The sequence below is a fragment of the Dipteris shenzhenensis genome, chromosome 6 (assembly GCF_047967505.1).
Source record: "Dipteris shenzhenensis isolate YYH24624 ecotype China chromosome 6, Dip_SZ_1.0, whole genome shotgun sequence".
In the NCBI taxonomy this organism is placed as follows: Eukaryota; Viridiplantae; Streptophyta; class Polypodiopsida; order Gleicheniales; family Dipteridaceae; genus Dipteris; species Dipteris shenzhenensis.
This window is the reverse complement of record NC_141601.1, coordinates 37,541,567-37,558,351: the sequence shown is the minus strand read 5'-3', so window position 1 is coordinate 37,558,351 and position 16,785 is coordinate 37,541,567. Positions and strand designations below refer to the sequence as shown.

At 47.8% G+C, this 16,785-nt stretch overlaps 1 protein-coding gene across 1 annotated transcript in view; it reads left to right on the top strand.

Annotated features, from left to right (window-relative positions):
* Positions 1-16,785, top strand: part of LOC147901134 (uncharacterized) — a 467,121-nt gene that overhangs the window by 11,634 nt on the left and 438,702 nt on the right. Inside the window, exon 6 of the mRNA XM_087376081.1 lies at positions 5,135-5,374. Within this exon, the coding sequence (XP_087232207.1) occupies positions 5,135-5,374 (240 nt within the window). The remainder of the gene's footprint in view (positions 1-5,134; positions 5,375-16,785) is intronic.

Genomic DNA, 16,785 nt, shown 5'->3' with positions numbered 1-16,785 from the left:
TCCACCTAGTTGGCTAGAAAATACTATAGTACCCATACACAAGTCGGGGGATCCTTTGGAGGCGTCGAACTACAGGACCATTATGATTGGCCATGTCATGGCCAAGATTTATGCGACCATTCTAGAAGGACATATAAATGACCATGCCGAGGCGACAGGTATGAGAGCTAGAGGGCAGGCAGGATTTCGTGCAGAGCACTCAACTCTAGATCATATCTTCACACTCAAGGCTTTGATTGAGGAGGCGAAGTCACGTAAGCCGCGGCTCTATTGTTGCTTCGTGGACTTCAAAAAGGCATTTGACAGTGCCGCGTTTTAGACTCTTCCAGCGACTTTGTGACTTGGGATTCAGTGGGGAGATTCAATGGGCGATCATGGCCTTGTATGAGAGAGTCACAGGTAGAGTGTATGCGATAGCCACGCATCCAATGCTTCAATACATGGACCAGCTTGTGACTATAAACATATTGCATGGATTGGAAATTTTTGAAAGTGGCACTATAGTTGCTCATGCATATGCTGATGGTTCTTTTTTTACTCCAAAGTATACTAAGAGAGATCTTTCTTACCTTATGCATGCTCTATCATTATATGGCATGGCTGCTAGCTTACATGTTAATTTTCAAAAATCTAATCTCTTGCCATTGCATTCTAAAGATTGGCATAGTCTTTTATGGCCAGGGGAAATTGTTCCGCCTACTCAGTTAGTTCATCATCTTGGTTATCATTTGGACTGGACGGTTACTCATCATGAAGAAACTGAGTGGGTGCCTGCAAAATCGAAGAAAAAATTGGAATACTAGAAACTGGCAACTTGGCCGTTACACGTTCGCCTAAGAATAGTCCAATCCATTTTGGTAGCATACATTTAGCTTTACCTGCCTTTGATCATGTTTGGCAAGGTAGACCTTACATGCTTTATGTCAGCCATTATGGAAACTTTTTGGCGTTCCAAACATGGCCGAAAAGAGTGCTTTCAATGCAATGTCTCTGCTCGCCACCAAAGATGCATGGGGGTTTAAATATTCTCAACATTCATCTACATATCCTTGCTCATAAGGGCAAAATGATGCTGAGATTTCTGCAAGGTGATCAACCTTGGGCTGCCATGATGCGCTCTTTACTTTCACGCATTATCGCCTTTGCTTTTGGTTAATGTCAATTCGTGTTGTGCGTGTATAGATTCTTCAATTAGGAGAGTCAAGGCAAGTTATATGACACTATTTTTGGAGCCAGTCCATGGTCATTTGGGGTGACGAAGAAGCGTACTGAATAGATGTCATTGCATTCACAATGGCTCAAATGGCTTTGAAGACAATTGCGTACCAGGCTTCGGCCATGTAGTTGCCCTTTAGGCTGCCTACCTTCATTATACTCCCTAGGTTGCTACATCTTATGCCCTATGGAGGATGAACATGTGCAGCATGGTTTTTGTATCGACATGTGCAACCATCTTATTATCGTTATTAACTCTAGGCTACCACCCTAGCTACTTGTTTAGCTAACCTTTGTTTTAGGGTTTTGTGTGCCATGTCACTAGCTTATCTTTTGATCTCAGGTTCATTTAAAGTTTTAGAATTTGGCATGTATTCTTGATCTCTATAAAAAAATCTAATACTAGTTTAGCTATCCTTTCTTTTAGGGTTTTGTGTGCCATGTCACCAATTTATCTTTTGATCTCATGTTCGTTGAAAGTTGTGGAATTATTTGGCATGCATTCTTGATCTCTATCAAAAAAATCTATATTAGCATTCTTCCTTTCTCTCTTTTATAGCAATAACATCAAAATTAATGCATGTCTCTAGTCCAATGGCTTAAAAACGTCCCTTTCACATGGATGACATAATTATTTTGGGCAACAATGCACAGCAATGAAGTTGAATTCAAGACAAGTATTTGATACGATAGATTTGGAACTAGTTCACTATTGTGTATGATTTGAGTATTGGCAAGATAAAGAAGACATCTTTATGCCTTGCTCAAAATATCCTAAAACAATTTTCAGGGCATTCAAATTGATTCCATACAAGCAGCATTTCCACTTGAAACCAGACTCAACACCCATCATTGTCAAGGTTGTATAGACCTGTGATGCAACACTCTCTAGGCAGTTTGTGGTCAAATTGATCTATCGTCTCACCATAAGGCCAAACACTTCACATGCTCTCGATATGATCATCCCATCCAGGTGCAATCTTAAAGTCATCAATGGAAGGAATCCAAGAGAGTGCTATAGGTATATCCTAGGTATGATTCAGTTCGGATCTACCACACTAGAAGTGGTGACCTTTTTCCAAGGCCAATGTGATTTAAAATGGGCTGGTTGACTTGATAAATGCCAATTTATATGGTATTGTTTCTCAATAGGAATTCCTTGGAGGATTGTATTTCTTTGAGTTTGGAGGGGTTCTCCCTTTTTCTCGGAGGTTGCTACCGGATTGAGATGGCACTATCAGCCCCAATCCTTTCTTTTTGGCTCTTGAGCTTTTGATGCATTGCATGGTGTATCCCGTATTCCCGTATGGAGCTTGCTCTAACGGTTTTCTTTAATACTTCATAGAAGTTTCTTTTTTGCAAATAGGAATTCCTTGGATTGTGGAATACGCTTCTTTGTAAGGTTTACTATATATATTCAAAGTTTGCATCTTGCAATTTGAATGGCAGCTCCCCATCGTTCCTAGCTTCCTCTCCTCAGCCTCTAGCTTCTTCTTCCTGACCCCCTAGCTTCCTCCTTTCAGCCCCTCAGCCCTCTATTATCTCTCCCTGCTCCCCTAGCTTCTCCTACAAGCTTCACTAGTGGCAGAAAATCATGGCAGTTTTTGCAGGGGTCTTGCTGCCTTTCTCCAGCTACGACTGCTCAAAGGCTTGGAAAGCTGTAATTTCCTGCTTCAAAAACGACTTATCTACTCCAAGAACAGCACCTACAACCTTTCCAAAACAAGATCTATCAGCTCCAACATCAGCGCCTTCAACAGATTAAAAAACGAATTCTGTCAGCTCCGGATTTCAGTTCCAAAATTGAATTTGAAGCTGCTTCATACCTGCTGCTTCAAATCACGATTTTCCAAGAAGGCTCCACTTTTTGCTTCAAACTGGTGCAGCTTCAGTTCTGCCCTTTCCTCTATCAACCCCTAACCCTCCCCTTTCAGCCCCTCCCTCTCAACCCCCTCAGCCCCTCCCTCTCCCCTCTCAGCCCGTAACTGAGCCTCTCCTTCTAGCTCTCTCTCGTTAGAACTCCCTTAGGTTCCCTACCCTCCTCCGATCCCTTCCCCCTAGAATTCCCTTAGGTTCCCAGCCTCCCTCCTACCCACTCTCTCTCTCTCTCTCTCTCTCTCTCTCTCTCTCTCCGCCACCACAGAATGAGACAGCCCAACAGACGCAGATCTGAGACATTTTCACTGCTCATAGATGAGTCACCACAATGCTGGGTTTCGGATTCTGAGTTCCAGTTCCATCTCTCAGCCTACCTCAGATAGCATATGTATGTTTTGTACTTGATTTTGCTTTAGATTTTGAGCTCTTTATTTCTTTATTTCAGCATAGTACTCAGCAAGGGTCTTAAGCGCTCCCTTTGCTCCAGCCCTCTTTTGTCCTCTTCAACGGTGGAAGAGGACATCAGATCGGATGGGGTGCTTAGAGTTAGGGTCATTGTCTCTGACCCTAACATGGTTGATGACTACATCATGCTCGATCTCCCGGGCAGATGACTCTCTCTTTTGATGATAGTTGAGATAGCAGGCAGGCAAGACTAGTGTCAGATTTGCAAGATGAAAGTTTCCGGTGCAACTCCCTCTTGCACCCAGTAAAGTGTACCTTCGGCATAGCCTCCTCGCTTGGCACCAGTTGCACGTCTCGTACCTGATGCTGGCCCCTGCTAGGTTCCGATTAGAGTGAGAGTGACTTCTCCACCACATATTTACCAAGAGGGGCCCTCATCCACCTCGGACCCTAGCCCTAGTGTACCTTTTGGCATTCTCGACCCTGTCGAGAATAGTATTGATCCAGATCCTTCTTAGGTTGTAGCCAACGTCGTACTGGATCTATTCATGGATAAGACCATTGATGCTTCTTCTGCATATCCTCTTCGAAGTCTTGGCTCAAAGCAGTCCTTCACTTTCCAAACTCTGGATCCTTCTCAGGTTGCGGTATACAGGACGTAGTCTTGGTCAGGACATATATTGCTTCTCCAACTCATCTTCCTCGAGGTCCTGGACCCTCTTCTTCAGAGCAGACCCCGTGTTATGCCCCAAGGAGATGATCCATCAGCTGCAGATTCCCCACATCTTGAGGAGCTTGTCTCATCAGAGATTCCCTATAGAGTTCATCTCACTAAGGAAGCCCAAGAAGAGGGCACAATGTTGGTTTTGCATTTCGCCCACGTCCCCTTGCATCATAAGGTTTCATAGTGTGTTCATGCTCCCTTACTAATGCATTGCATACTGTTTTATATTGGTTCCTTTCACATTTTAATATGATTTTGTCTGATGTAAGACACTTATTGAGCAGCTGTATGTGATTTCAAGCAAGAAAGCTATTGTCTATGCGTGGGTTTGCATGAACATGCGGATGGTTTCCATCAAGGTTTCATAGTTTATACAGAGCTGGTGTACTGATAGAGTTGTAATAGTCATTAGATTTGTGATTTTGTCTTTAGCTTCCCTGCATCTCCTTTCAATTGTGTGTGACTCATTTGTCTTCTAATTTTTGTTGCTATAATTGCTACATTTTGTAAAGCTTCCATGCTAGTCTTGCGCGCAAGCATTTGATGAAGGCGGCCTCATATCCGTATGAGACAGGCAAGGGCATCACAGGACACACATCGGCATTGATCAATATAGTGATTAGACCTAAATGGCATGCAGAAACAAAGCAAGCAATATGCTGTCAGTGGGATGCTCTTCTTTCTCCTCCATGCTTAAGTTCAACCCCCACACTTCATGGAATATGCCAAGGAGTTTACTATTATGAGCTCATGTAGAGTCAATAACTGTGGTCATCAAAGACCTACCAAATCTTCCCTTTTGTAACCTCTTTTGTTGCTCTACCGAGGAGAACAGGGTCGATTTCCCTTTTTTATTTTTGATTATTATTTGTGTTTTCTATCCGTATCTAACTGAACTGAATTGGTTGACAGGTTTGGCTGCGTTGGCATTCCCAAGTACTATTATGAAGAGAGGTGCAGTGAGTTTCATTTTTGGTCTTGCCTCACACGAGCTGAAGTGATCTCATCAACAGTCAGACTCAGGGCAGAATGCAACAAAGTATCAAAGTTTAGCCTTCTCAGCACCCACTACAACAAGAGCTTACGCCTTGAAGACTTTGAGCAGATGCAGGCACAAAGCATTGAACAGACATCAATACAGTTAAAAGACAGGTGAATTTTAGTCCTGAAGATAAGATTGGCTTCTGCAATTAGTCTCTTTCCAAACTAGAAAATTTGGAATTGTCATCAAGTTACAACAACATGATTCTTGTTTGCATGCATAGATTTTACTACAAAATTCCCTCACAAATGATATGATCATTCTTGTCCTTTTGTCTTGTAATAGGATTTGCTGTGCTGTTTGTTACATCTTTTCCATCCATCTACACAATTTTAAAATAGTATTTTTGGTAAGTGATAACCACTCACCTTTCAGCTTGCATTCCTGTAAGAAATAATCAAGGCCATCTTCAAGAAATGCCAAAACTACAAATGAGCATGAAAACCTTAGCTACAAAAGCTCATCAGGATTCACCAATGCTGGAATGCGCGAGCGGCTGCAGCCAAGCTCCCCATCGTTCTCCCCCTCCTGCTCCTCTAGCTCCCTCCTCTCATCCCCAGCCCATCAGTCTCCCTCGCCTCCCTCCCTTCCTCTCTCCCTCAGCCTGCTTCACCTTCCAGCTGCAACTTGTGTCTGCTCACCAGGAACTCCCAACATCTTGCTGTTCCAAATCGCGACTCCCTACAGCTCCAATCCCGCTATATATGCTGGCTTCTCTGCTGCTCCAAATCTAAGTATGATTCTCTACCGCTCCAAATCATGCCATACCTGCTGTTTTCAGAGCCTGAATAACGTGTCACTAAGCTGCTTCTAAAGTCCCATTTCCCCCCCTAATTTCTACCTGGTATTTGATCGAGCTAGAAGGTCAGGGTAAGCTGCAAGCACCATGCCTCAGCTCCACCTTTTTGCTGCTCAGGCTCAGAGGTCAGGAAAACTGGAATTTTCAGCTCCAAGAATGTGATAGCTGCTTTTCAGTCCAAGAACGCGATACCTGCTCCAACATTTTTTTAGACTCCACGAGCAAAGTTCAAGGGAGAAGTGAATCATGCGAGGCAAGAGAAAACAATATTTTAATAGGCCAAAATCCTGCTACTAAGTTTAAAGATTGTGCCTTTCAGATTTAAATTTGAGCCTCGGACAGCTCCAAATCTAACAGCTACCCTCTGCCCCTACCTCTCCCTCTAGATCAACCCCTCCCTCCCCCTCTCAGCTTAACCCCCTCTACCAGCCCCTCCCTTTCCCTCTCAGCCCCCCCATTTTCCCCTTTCAGCCTCTTCCCTTCTGCCTCAACCCCTCTCAGCCCTCCCCTACACTTAGGCTCCTTTTAAGTCTCTTGCTCTATCTATTGTCTTCTCCCCTTCTTCTGTCCTCCCTTCCAACCTCTGGAAAACAATGGACAGATCTCTTTTGTGTTTGAGTCGGCCTCCCACTTTTTTGATTGTTGAATGGATTACCATTCTCAAGTGATCCTCACTGCTTCCACCGGCCGCGAGAACCACTCTCTTTGCACAAATCCATGGGTCGCACCCTTACAAATCACATGCTAGGGCTTGGGTGCTTGCTGCTCTACCTCAGGACCTCACCCCGTGCCTTTTAGATATTCAATTCAAGCAGCCCCTTTCCACTTTAGCCATCCAGTGTCCCTTTGCTGATCAAGGGAAGGCCATGGCTCAGTTTTTTTTCATCTTTGCAGACAGGGATTTTAGGCACTCCGGCACTATTCTTGACCTGGAGAAACCCTCTCTCTCCCCTGGCTGACCTTGGAGGGAAGGATTTTGTACCCTTTACCTTTGGAGATGTAGCTCTTGGTATTTATATTAATAGGGCGTCTTCTTCCACAGGTGTGGGGGCTCTTTCTTCTATTTGGATATCCATCATCTTCATTATTCCAGGAGATCCTCTACTCAAGAGGGAGTTGTTTCCGCCACTAGGTTGGATAAGATTTCCACCCTACTTCCTCTTGTAGTCGATGAGGATAGTTAGCTAGAACATACGGGGCTTGGTGGTGTGCCTCATCACCGCCATAAGGAGGAGATTCATAATCGGCTCCATCCAAGTGTTATTGGGAGATTCATTGACATACTTTTTATTAAGGAACACAAACTGAATGCCAAAGATTGCTCAAACTCTGGTAAACTGCTTTTAGATCATACGTTTTTGTCTCTTGCTTTGGGCACTCGGGGAGAAACATGAACTTTCGTTTCAGATTCCTTTCTTCCCCTTGTGGTTGGACATAGTATCATTATATCTTTTAGAGCGCAGTGGGTCATTTTATGAAATGGGAGACATAAGATTGGTCTCCTTAACCTCTATGCCCCCAACAACAGAGGTGATCATGTCCTGGCACTTCTCTTTTGGGCCACCATTGTAGACTCCTCGATTATTAGAGGGAGCTTCAACGTGGTGGAGTTGCTTTCAGATAAAAAGGGAGGAGCTGAGGGTGGCATTCACTCATTGGAGAGAACAGCTTGGGATGCCTTTCTTTTTCATTTCAGTGGCAAAGATACCTAGACAGATGATGTGTTTTAGACTCTGCCTCATTCGTTCCTATTCCGTTGGTCGAACAAGAGACTGCATATGCCCATCCATACGTGGATTGACAATTTGTATGTTGATGATTGAGCATAGAGGTGGATCAATATGTATTGCGCCAGGGTGTCCACCTCAGATCACTTTCTGGTAGTTTTGATGATTTTTGAGCCTCATACGAGGCGCCGCTCTGCCAATATCAGGATTTCAAATGCCTTGTATGCAAAGGAGGGTCTCACAAAGGATATTTTACAAGGTTTGGTATCTCATTTGCAAGGTGGAGTGTCATTTACATGTAGTGTTAATGATTTTTATCATACTGTTGCTAGCACCAGGAGACTTGAGATTCTCAAATCGGAGATGGGCTTCGTCGAGAAGTGGCAGCCCTATAAAGGGAAGATCATAAACGCCTACAGATGCTTGGATTCAGGAGTGCCTTGCTATAGCAAGGACTCATCAACAGGTTTTGCTAGATCAAAGAGCTGAGTATTCCTTTCATGCACGAGAATCCTTTGGGATTCGAATGGGAGGGAGATTCAATAAACACTTTTTCTCTACTCTTAGCCCGAGTCATAATAGAGAAAATGTTGCTCAGCTTATTGGTTGAAATGGGGTTTTGCAAATAGATCCTAATGCCATCTTGCGGATAGCTATAGATTTCTATGTCTCCGTTCTATTAGCACATCCTGACTCACCTGCCAAAGATGCTGCCAGACCCAGTGTTTGGTAGTGTATTCTAATATTGTTGGAATCACATATGAGAGTCTCGCTTGATGCACCTTTCATAGGAATTCAGGACTGCACTTCTTGCCCTTCGCAAGGGCAGATGTTGAGGTCTGGATGGGTTGACACCTTTTTTTATTGCTTGTTGGGATATGATGAGGGACCATGTCACCTCAGCCCTGCACGGTGTTTGGGACTCTAGGACTATGCTTGATTCACTTACAGAGGGTCTCATCCATCTTATTTCAAAGGGAGGTTGCCAGAATTTCATCTCCCAATGGAGACCCATCATTATTTTGGAAACCTTTTATAAGATTTTGGCCAAAGCTATCAGTTTGTGTTTGTAGTCCATTCTTCTAGATCTTATACATGATACGCAAACGGTCTTTGTGCATAGCAGAAGCATTTTGTTATAGTATCTTCTCTTTTTGGGAGGCTTCACATTGGACTATGTAGAGCGGCTAGCGCCTTGCCATTCTACTTGGATTTCGAGAAGGCTTACGAGACACAGTAGATTGGGGTTTTTGGAGGGCACCCTTGTACACTTCAAATTCTCAGATGCATGGATCAAAGGGGTCTCCTCTTTGTATAAGTCAGCCCACAACCAAGAGCCAAAGTCGCCACTAGGGGACCTCATGGTCCGGGATGCTGGGAAGGGTGATGGCCCACTATCTTGATCAGTTGCTAGTGTAGTGAGTCTAGGATCTCATTCAACTTTGGGTCTCCCTCTGCCAGTGGTGGCTGGAGAAGTCTCTGAAGAAATTGACGTGACCACTTCTGTGTCGCATCATCACGACCCGCAGAGGAACACTTGTCCTGGAAAACTATCCCAGCCATCTGCCCAAGTCTACAAAGCTGCCCTCCATGCCTCTAGTATGACTGCATCTAATGGCCGCACCCTCGAATCCCATTTTCGTTAAGGTCCTTCTCTCCTCGGAAGATATGCACAAGGGCAACATGCAGTTCAATCATTGCAAGACAAAGCAGTGATAGGCAAGATTGGGGGCCTCATATCTACGAGGCGACAGGTGCGTGATTGGATCCACACTTGGACTGGAGGGTGATCACATTCAGAAGGTCACCATCTATGGAAGGGTGTCTTTCTCCTTCAGCTGCGCTCTCTAGATACCACCCTGACCCTTGTGGAGCAGACCCTTTTTTGGCCAAAGGGGCTCTCATGGCCGCACCCTCGAATCCCATTGTCATTTTCTCTCCTCGGAAGATACGCATAGGGGCAACATGCAGTTCAATCATTGCAGGACAAAGCAGTGATAGGCAAGATCGTGGGCCTCATGCCTACGAGGTGACAAGTGCGTGACTAGATCTAGGCTTGGCACTGGAGGGTGATCGCATTCAGGAGGTCACCATCTACTGAAGGGTGTCTTTCTTTCTCCTCCAGCTGCGCTCTCCGGATACCACCCTGACCCTTGTGGAGCAGACCCCTGTCTGGCTAGAGGGGCTCTCATGGCTGCACCCTCGAATGCCACTGTTATTAAGGTTCTCTCCTCGGAAGATACGCACAAGGGCAGCATGCAGTTCAATCATTGTAGGACAAAGCAGTGATAGGCAATATCGTGGGCCTCACGCCTACGAGGTGATAGGTGCGTGACTGGGTGATCACATTCAAGAGGTCACCATCTATGAAAGGGTGTCTTTCTCCTCCAGTTGCGCTCTCCGAATACCACCCTAACCCTTGTGGAGCAGATCCTGATCTTCCTTGGCCCTCACTTGGTGTCTCTTTTCTTGTGGTACCATGGATTTGCCCTAGAGGATATGGACACGACACATCACATCCCCCGCTTTCTAGTGATGCTTTGCTTTCCAGGGCTCCCGAGAAAGTATAGGGGTATCCTTCTGTCCATTAGTCGAGCTTTTGGCACGTTGATTGAGTCCCCACCGGACACAACAGCTGCGGTTGTAGCGAAGGATGGCGTCCCCAGACTTTGGCTAATGGTGGAGTGCCCAGAGCCAGAAAAGATTTACTGCTCCTCCCCGTGAGCTACTGCCCTCCCCTCTCCCTCTCTCAGACAGCCCCCTCTCCCTCTCCCTCTCCCTCTCTCTCTCTCAGCCAGCCCCCTCTTCCTCTCCCTCTCCCTCGCTGCCCCCCCCTCTCCCCCCCTCGCTGCTCCTCCTCTCCCTCCCCTCTCGCCAGCCCCCTCTCCCTCCTCCCTCACCCTCCCTCTCCCCTTCCTCCTCTCCGCCCTCCCTCTCCCCCCCCCGCTACCCCCTACCTCTCCCTCCCCGCCCAACCTCTCCCCCACCCGTCAGCCCCCCCGCCCCCCTTCTCCTCCCCCGTCCCCTCCCCCGTCATCCCTCTCCCTCGCCAGCCCCCCCCCCCGATGCCCCCCTCCCCGCTGCCCCTTTCTCCTCTCCCCTCCCCCGCTGCCCTCCTCCCCGCTGCCCCCTTCTTCTCCGCCCTCCCTCTCCACCGCCAGCCCCCCCGTCCCCTTCTCCTCCCCCGCCCCCCCCCCTCCCCTCCCTCTCCCCCCCCGCTGCTCTCCCCCTCCCCGCTGCCCCCTTCTCCTCCGCCCTCCCTCTCCCCCGCCAGCCCCCCCGCCCCCTTCTCCTCCCCCGCCCCCCTCCCTCCCCCACTCTCCCCCCCTCCCGCTGCTCTCCCCCCCGGAAGGGGGGGGAAAAAAAAAAAAGAAAGAAAGAGAAAAAAGAGTTTTTTTTTTAAAAAAAAACCTCCTCCCTCTCCCTCCCCGCCCCCTTCCTCCCTTTCTCAGCTCCCCACGCCTCCCCGTCAGCCTACCTCCGTCTCCCCTCTCTTTCTCCTTCTTCCTGCCCCTCTCTTTCCCTTCCCTGCCCCTCTCTCCTACCCTCTCTTTCTCCTTCTTCCTGTGCCCGCGTTCAGGGCGTCCTGGGCAGTAGTTTCACGGACGGAGCTTTTTCAATGTTGGAATCGGCCTTTTCACATCGATTGGCGAATGGATCCCCATTCAGCCAATCTCCGTCCACCTCCACCGGCCGCGAGAACCGTCATTTTTTCAGAAGACAAGCTGCAGCAGCTCAAGAAAGATGTGGAATTAGAGGGCTCCACATCACTTTTCGCCCGCATCTTTGGGTCACACCCTTCCAGATCACAGGCTAGAGACTGGATGCTGGCGGCGTTACCAGGAGACCTCGCCCCTCACCTCAAGGATATTCGACTTTTGGGACGTGGATTCTTCCAAGTGGTTTTCGACTCCCACGAGTCCACAGCCCTTGTTCTCAAAGCTAATCCCCTGGCTTTGGGTTCGAGGAGGATCTTTCCTTTGCCCTACACCTTGGGCTTCGATCCGGTCGAGGAGGACAGGCAGGTCACATCACTGTTCATTAGGTTTCTTGGTCTTCCTCAGGTCTACCATCGATTGCTTGCCACTATCGGAGCCACATTCGTAGTGGTCACGGAGATCCCCTCCCTTCCTGGCATGCCTTCTTCCTTGGCAGAGGCAGTTAGTGCAGACGGGGTGCCTCGTGTTAGGGTCATTGTCTCTGACCCTAACATCTCAGATGACCACATTATGCTTCAGCGTCCAGACGGCTCTCTCTTTCGACAGAGAGTGGAGATTTCAGGTAGACAGGACCAGTGCAGGATTTGCAGGACCCTTGGGCACTTTGCTAGAGACTGCCCAAGGAAGAGAAAAAGACCCAAGAAGTCTTTTGGTGCGGCTCCTTCACGTTCTACCACGACTGCACCTCCCCAACACCATGTACCACGCACTCCGGGACCACCAAGAGCAACAGGGCGCCCTGCTTCGCGCACCCTAGGACCACCAGGGGCAGCAGGGCGCCCAATGCCCGCAGCACACCCAGTACAACGATGGAGAGCTATTAGAGCGGCTCCCTTACCTCAGGAGGAGACTTTTGATCCTATTCAGACAGACGCCTTCCAGACTCCAGAGGTGGATGTTGTTGCAGCCCCAGACACTACAGCTCCACATCAGGAGGGGCCTTTAGATCCACCAGTTCCAGTCACTTTGGTCTCTGACCCCTTGGTTTCTGACCACGAGGGGACTACAGGTACTCCTTCCCCGCAGAATGTTCCTGCCACAGTCAGGACAACCGAGAAAGTGCAGGCACAAATGAGGGCTCCTGATTCCTCTTCACCCCAGCCACAGACCTCCTCAACTCCCAGCTCCAATTCTGTTGATAGAGGCCTGGCAGGTCCTTCTTCTCCATCTTCCATGAGTGCAGGTCTTCCTCGCACTCCTCGGCCGGACTTGCTTATCAGGAATTCTTTTTCGGCACTGGCAGATTCGACGACTTTCATGTTTGATGAGGAGTTTGTGCCCTCCACCTTAGGGGTCTCGGTCATTGGGATTCCTTCTGACAGGGCCTCCCTTTCAGCAGGTGTGGGGATCCTTGCACCTGTTGAGTTTCCTGCCCTCAGCAGGAGTGTTTCGGCCCAGGGGAAGCTGGTCTCCTCTACTAGGTCGGGTAAGCCTTTCCATCCAGCATCCTCCTGTCGATGAGGATAGTCAGCTGGAACATACAGGGCCTAGGCGGAGTTCCACACCGTCGCCGTAGGCAGCTGATCCGGAACCAGCTTCATCCAGGCGTCACTGGAGGTGCTATTGATATCCTTTTTATCCAGGAACACAAGCTGGATGTCAGTGATTGCTCTAAGTCTGGCAAACTGCTTTTAGGACATACCTTCTGGTCGCCTGCTATGGGCACAAGGGGAGGTACTTGCATTTCGGTCTTTCTTTCTATTCTCCCCTTGGTTGCTGGTCATGGTATTATCTCCCCTTCTAGAGCTCAATGGATCATTATTTTGATTAGAGGGCGTAAGATTGGTCTTTTCAATCTTTATGCTCCCAACAACAGAGGGGAGCGGATCTCCTTTTGGAAGGAGTTACTCTCTTGGGCCCTTATTGCAGATTCTTCGATCATTGGTGGCGACTTTAACATGGTTGGGTTGCCTTCAGACAAAAAGGGAGGCAGACAGGGTGGAATTCATTCTTTGGAGAGGGCAGCCTGGGATGCCTTTCTCTTTCAGTTCAGTGGCAGAGACACTTGGTTGGATGATGCCTTTCATATTATGCCACAATCACTCCTGTACTCTTGGTCGAACATGAGAATACACATGCCCATTCATGCACGGATTGACAGATTTTATGTAGACGATTGGGCACTTGACAGAGGAGGATTTGTATGCATTTCTACTGGGGTTTCCACCTCAGATCATTTTCCAGTGGTGTTGCAGATTCTTGAGTCTCATCAGAGAGGACGCTCTGCCAGTGTCAGGATTCCGGATGCTTTTTATGCAAAGGAGAGCCTCACGGAGGATATTTTACAGATTTGGGTTTCTCACATACAAGTTGGAGTTGTCCATCCATCTCAGGTAGCTGCAGCCTTATCCGGAATTAGTGACTATTATCATTTAGTCGCTGATTCTAGGAGACGTGAGATTCTCAGATGTGAGATTGGTATACGCCAGCAGTTAGCGTCCCTTCAGAGGGAAGAGCATAAGAGGCCCACAGATGCTTGGATTCAGGAGCGCCTTGCTGCAGCAAGGGCTCATTTGCAGACATTGTTGGATCAGAGAGCAAAGTATGCCTTTCATGCACGGGAATCCTTTTGGATTCAGATGGGTGGCAGGGTCAACAAACACTTTTTCTCTACTCATGGGCCCAGACATAGTAGAGATAGTGTTTCGCAGCTTGTTGACTCAGACGGGGTATTACAGTCAGATCTTGATGCTGTCATGCGTGTAGCTTCAGAATTTTTTTGCATCCCTTCTTACTGTAGATCCAGGCACACAGGCCATTGATGATGCCAGAGAGGTTATTTGGCAGTGTATCCCTGTATTGGTGAAGGATGAGATGTATGTTTCTCTGGATGCACCTTTCACCAATGCAGAATTCAAGACTCAATTACTTGCCCTTCACAAGAGCAAGTGCCCAGGTTCAGATGGACTTACCCCCTCCTTTTTTATTACTTTTTGGGAGCAGATTGGTGATCACATTACATCAGCCCTACAGGGCGTGTGGGACTCTGGTGAGATGCCGGACTCACTCACAGATGGTCTCATTCATCTCATCCCAAAGGGGGGTAATAGGAATCTTGTGTCTCAATGGAGACCTATCACTCTTTTGGGCACTTTTTACAAGATTTTGGCGAAAGCCATCAGTCTGCGGCTACAGGTTTTTCTTCCAGATTTGATTCATGACACGCAGATAGGATTTGTGCATGGCAGAAGTATTTTTTATAATATTTTCTCATTTTGGGAGGCCTCAGAATGGGCCATGCAGAACCGCTAGAGATTGGCCATTCTACTCTTGGACTTTGAGAAAGCTTACGACAGAGTAGACTGGGATTTCTTAGAGGGTACTCTATCTCGCTTTGGTTTTTCAGATGCATGGATTAGAGGAGTATCCTCTCTCTACAGATCATCCCATAGCCAGTTGCTCATTGGGGGGGTAAGAGGGGACAGGTTTCAGATTTCTAGATCCGTCCGCCAGGGATGTCCTCTTGCCCCGTTTCTTTTTCTGTTTGTGGCAGAAGCTATGAGTATCTACATTAGATCTCAAGCTGATATTTATGGGCTGAGGCTTCCTATCCTCCGGGAAGAAGAGCTCCTGGATAGTGAGTTGGCACATGACACAGCTGTTTTTTTGGATGCCTCCCCCAGGACACTCACTTCCTTCCGGACAGCCTTGGATTTGCTTTGCACGGCTGCAGGTGCACACATTAATTGGCATAAATCCAGTGGTTTTTGGATTTGCGAGGATGACACCCCGGATTGGGGTAATGATATTGGCTTCACTTGGGTACAGAGGGGCTTCTCCGTCAGATATTTGGGCTGCCAGGTTGGGGTGGGCATCTCTCCTTCACAACAGTTTGCTCCGGTGTTGGAAAGTATCAGAAGAAAGCTCCTTTTCTGGAGCTCAGCCAAACTTGACTTGGCCTCCAGGGTGGTGGTGGTTAACCATGTTCTTCTAGCCACAGCATGGTTTGTATGCTCTTGTTGGTGCCACTCTAGGGATTGTATCACTCAACTTAAGAGGCCTGTACGAAACTTTTTATGGAGTGGTCTAGATGGCACAACTGATGTTACAACCAGGGTGGCTTGGGAGACCTTGATTCTTCCTACAAGAGAAGGGGGTTTGAATATCATCGACCCATATCTACAGTGCCAGAGCTTTACTCTGCAAGTTTGTTGTGAGAGGGCTTATGCCAGGACAAGAGTCTTGGAAGGATTTTTTAATCAGATGCATACAGTCTCGCACGCCCACTTAGAGTCCAGCAGATTGATGCAGCCTTGCCTTGGATTGGGTGGACACAGATGACATGCCTATTACTTGCTCCACATGGATGGGGGCATTTTCCAGATTGGGAGTTCCTTTACAGGTGATTGCTTTTCTTGACCCACATGAGGATGCCTTAGTATTTGATGTTTCTTCGGGGGGCAGGCTGTCCAGATCCACAGACAATATCTTGTTGGAGGTACCGTTTCAGCCAGTCAGGATAGTGGGCTTCATGGAGCATGGCTCTCTTTCACAGTGGTACTTGGATCCTGACCCACTTCTCCTCGCCCTTGGCTCATGGAGGCTGTGGCTCTATGGAGGTGTCCCAATTAAGTTTTTGCAGTGGGACCCTGGGGAATGGGAATGGATAGATGAAGGGCACCGAGAGAAGGGCATCCCCTTCTTTCGTTACACGGTCAGTAATGCTAGGAAATTCCAGCTCAGCTCTAGGGGTTGGAAGCCTACCAGAGCTCCTCATTGGGAGAACTTTCAGATTTCTGCTGACTTGCAGAGAATTTTTTAGCAGAGGCTCTGGAAATCCCACCGGAATAGAAAAATCACTCTCTTCTTTTGGCTTTTTATTCATGGTGGGATAGCAGTGAACCATTGGAGGTCCAAGTTCGGAGCTGACCCTTCTTGCCCTCGCTACCTTTCTGCTTCGGAGACAATACAGCACTGCCTATGGGATTTGCAGACAGGCGAGAATCATATGGAAGGGGATTGCAAGACTTTTCAGCACTTTTGTTCGCCTACCTTTCTATATGACCCGGGGATCAGTGGCTTGGCTTACTCTTTCAGGGCCCCAGGTATTTTTTGAGAGACTTGACTCCTCTTGGGCTCTTCACATCCGACGACACCTTGTGGAGTCGTGCTCTCTAGAGGATGTTCCGGCCACTCTTTTCAAGGCTGCTCACTCCTCGGTTGACTCTCCATGGGAGATCCTAGCTAGCATTGCAGCATGGCACATTTGGAGAGCCAGGTGCACTGAGGCTTTGGAGGGTTCTCAGGTTCACCCTTCTCAGATCTTGGCCAGTACT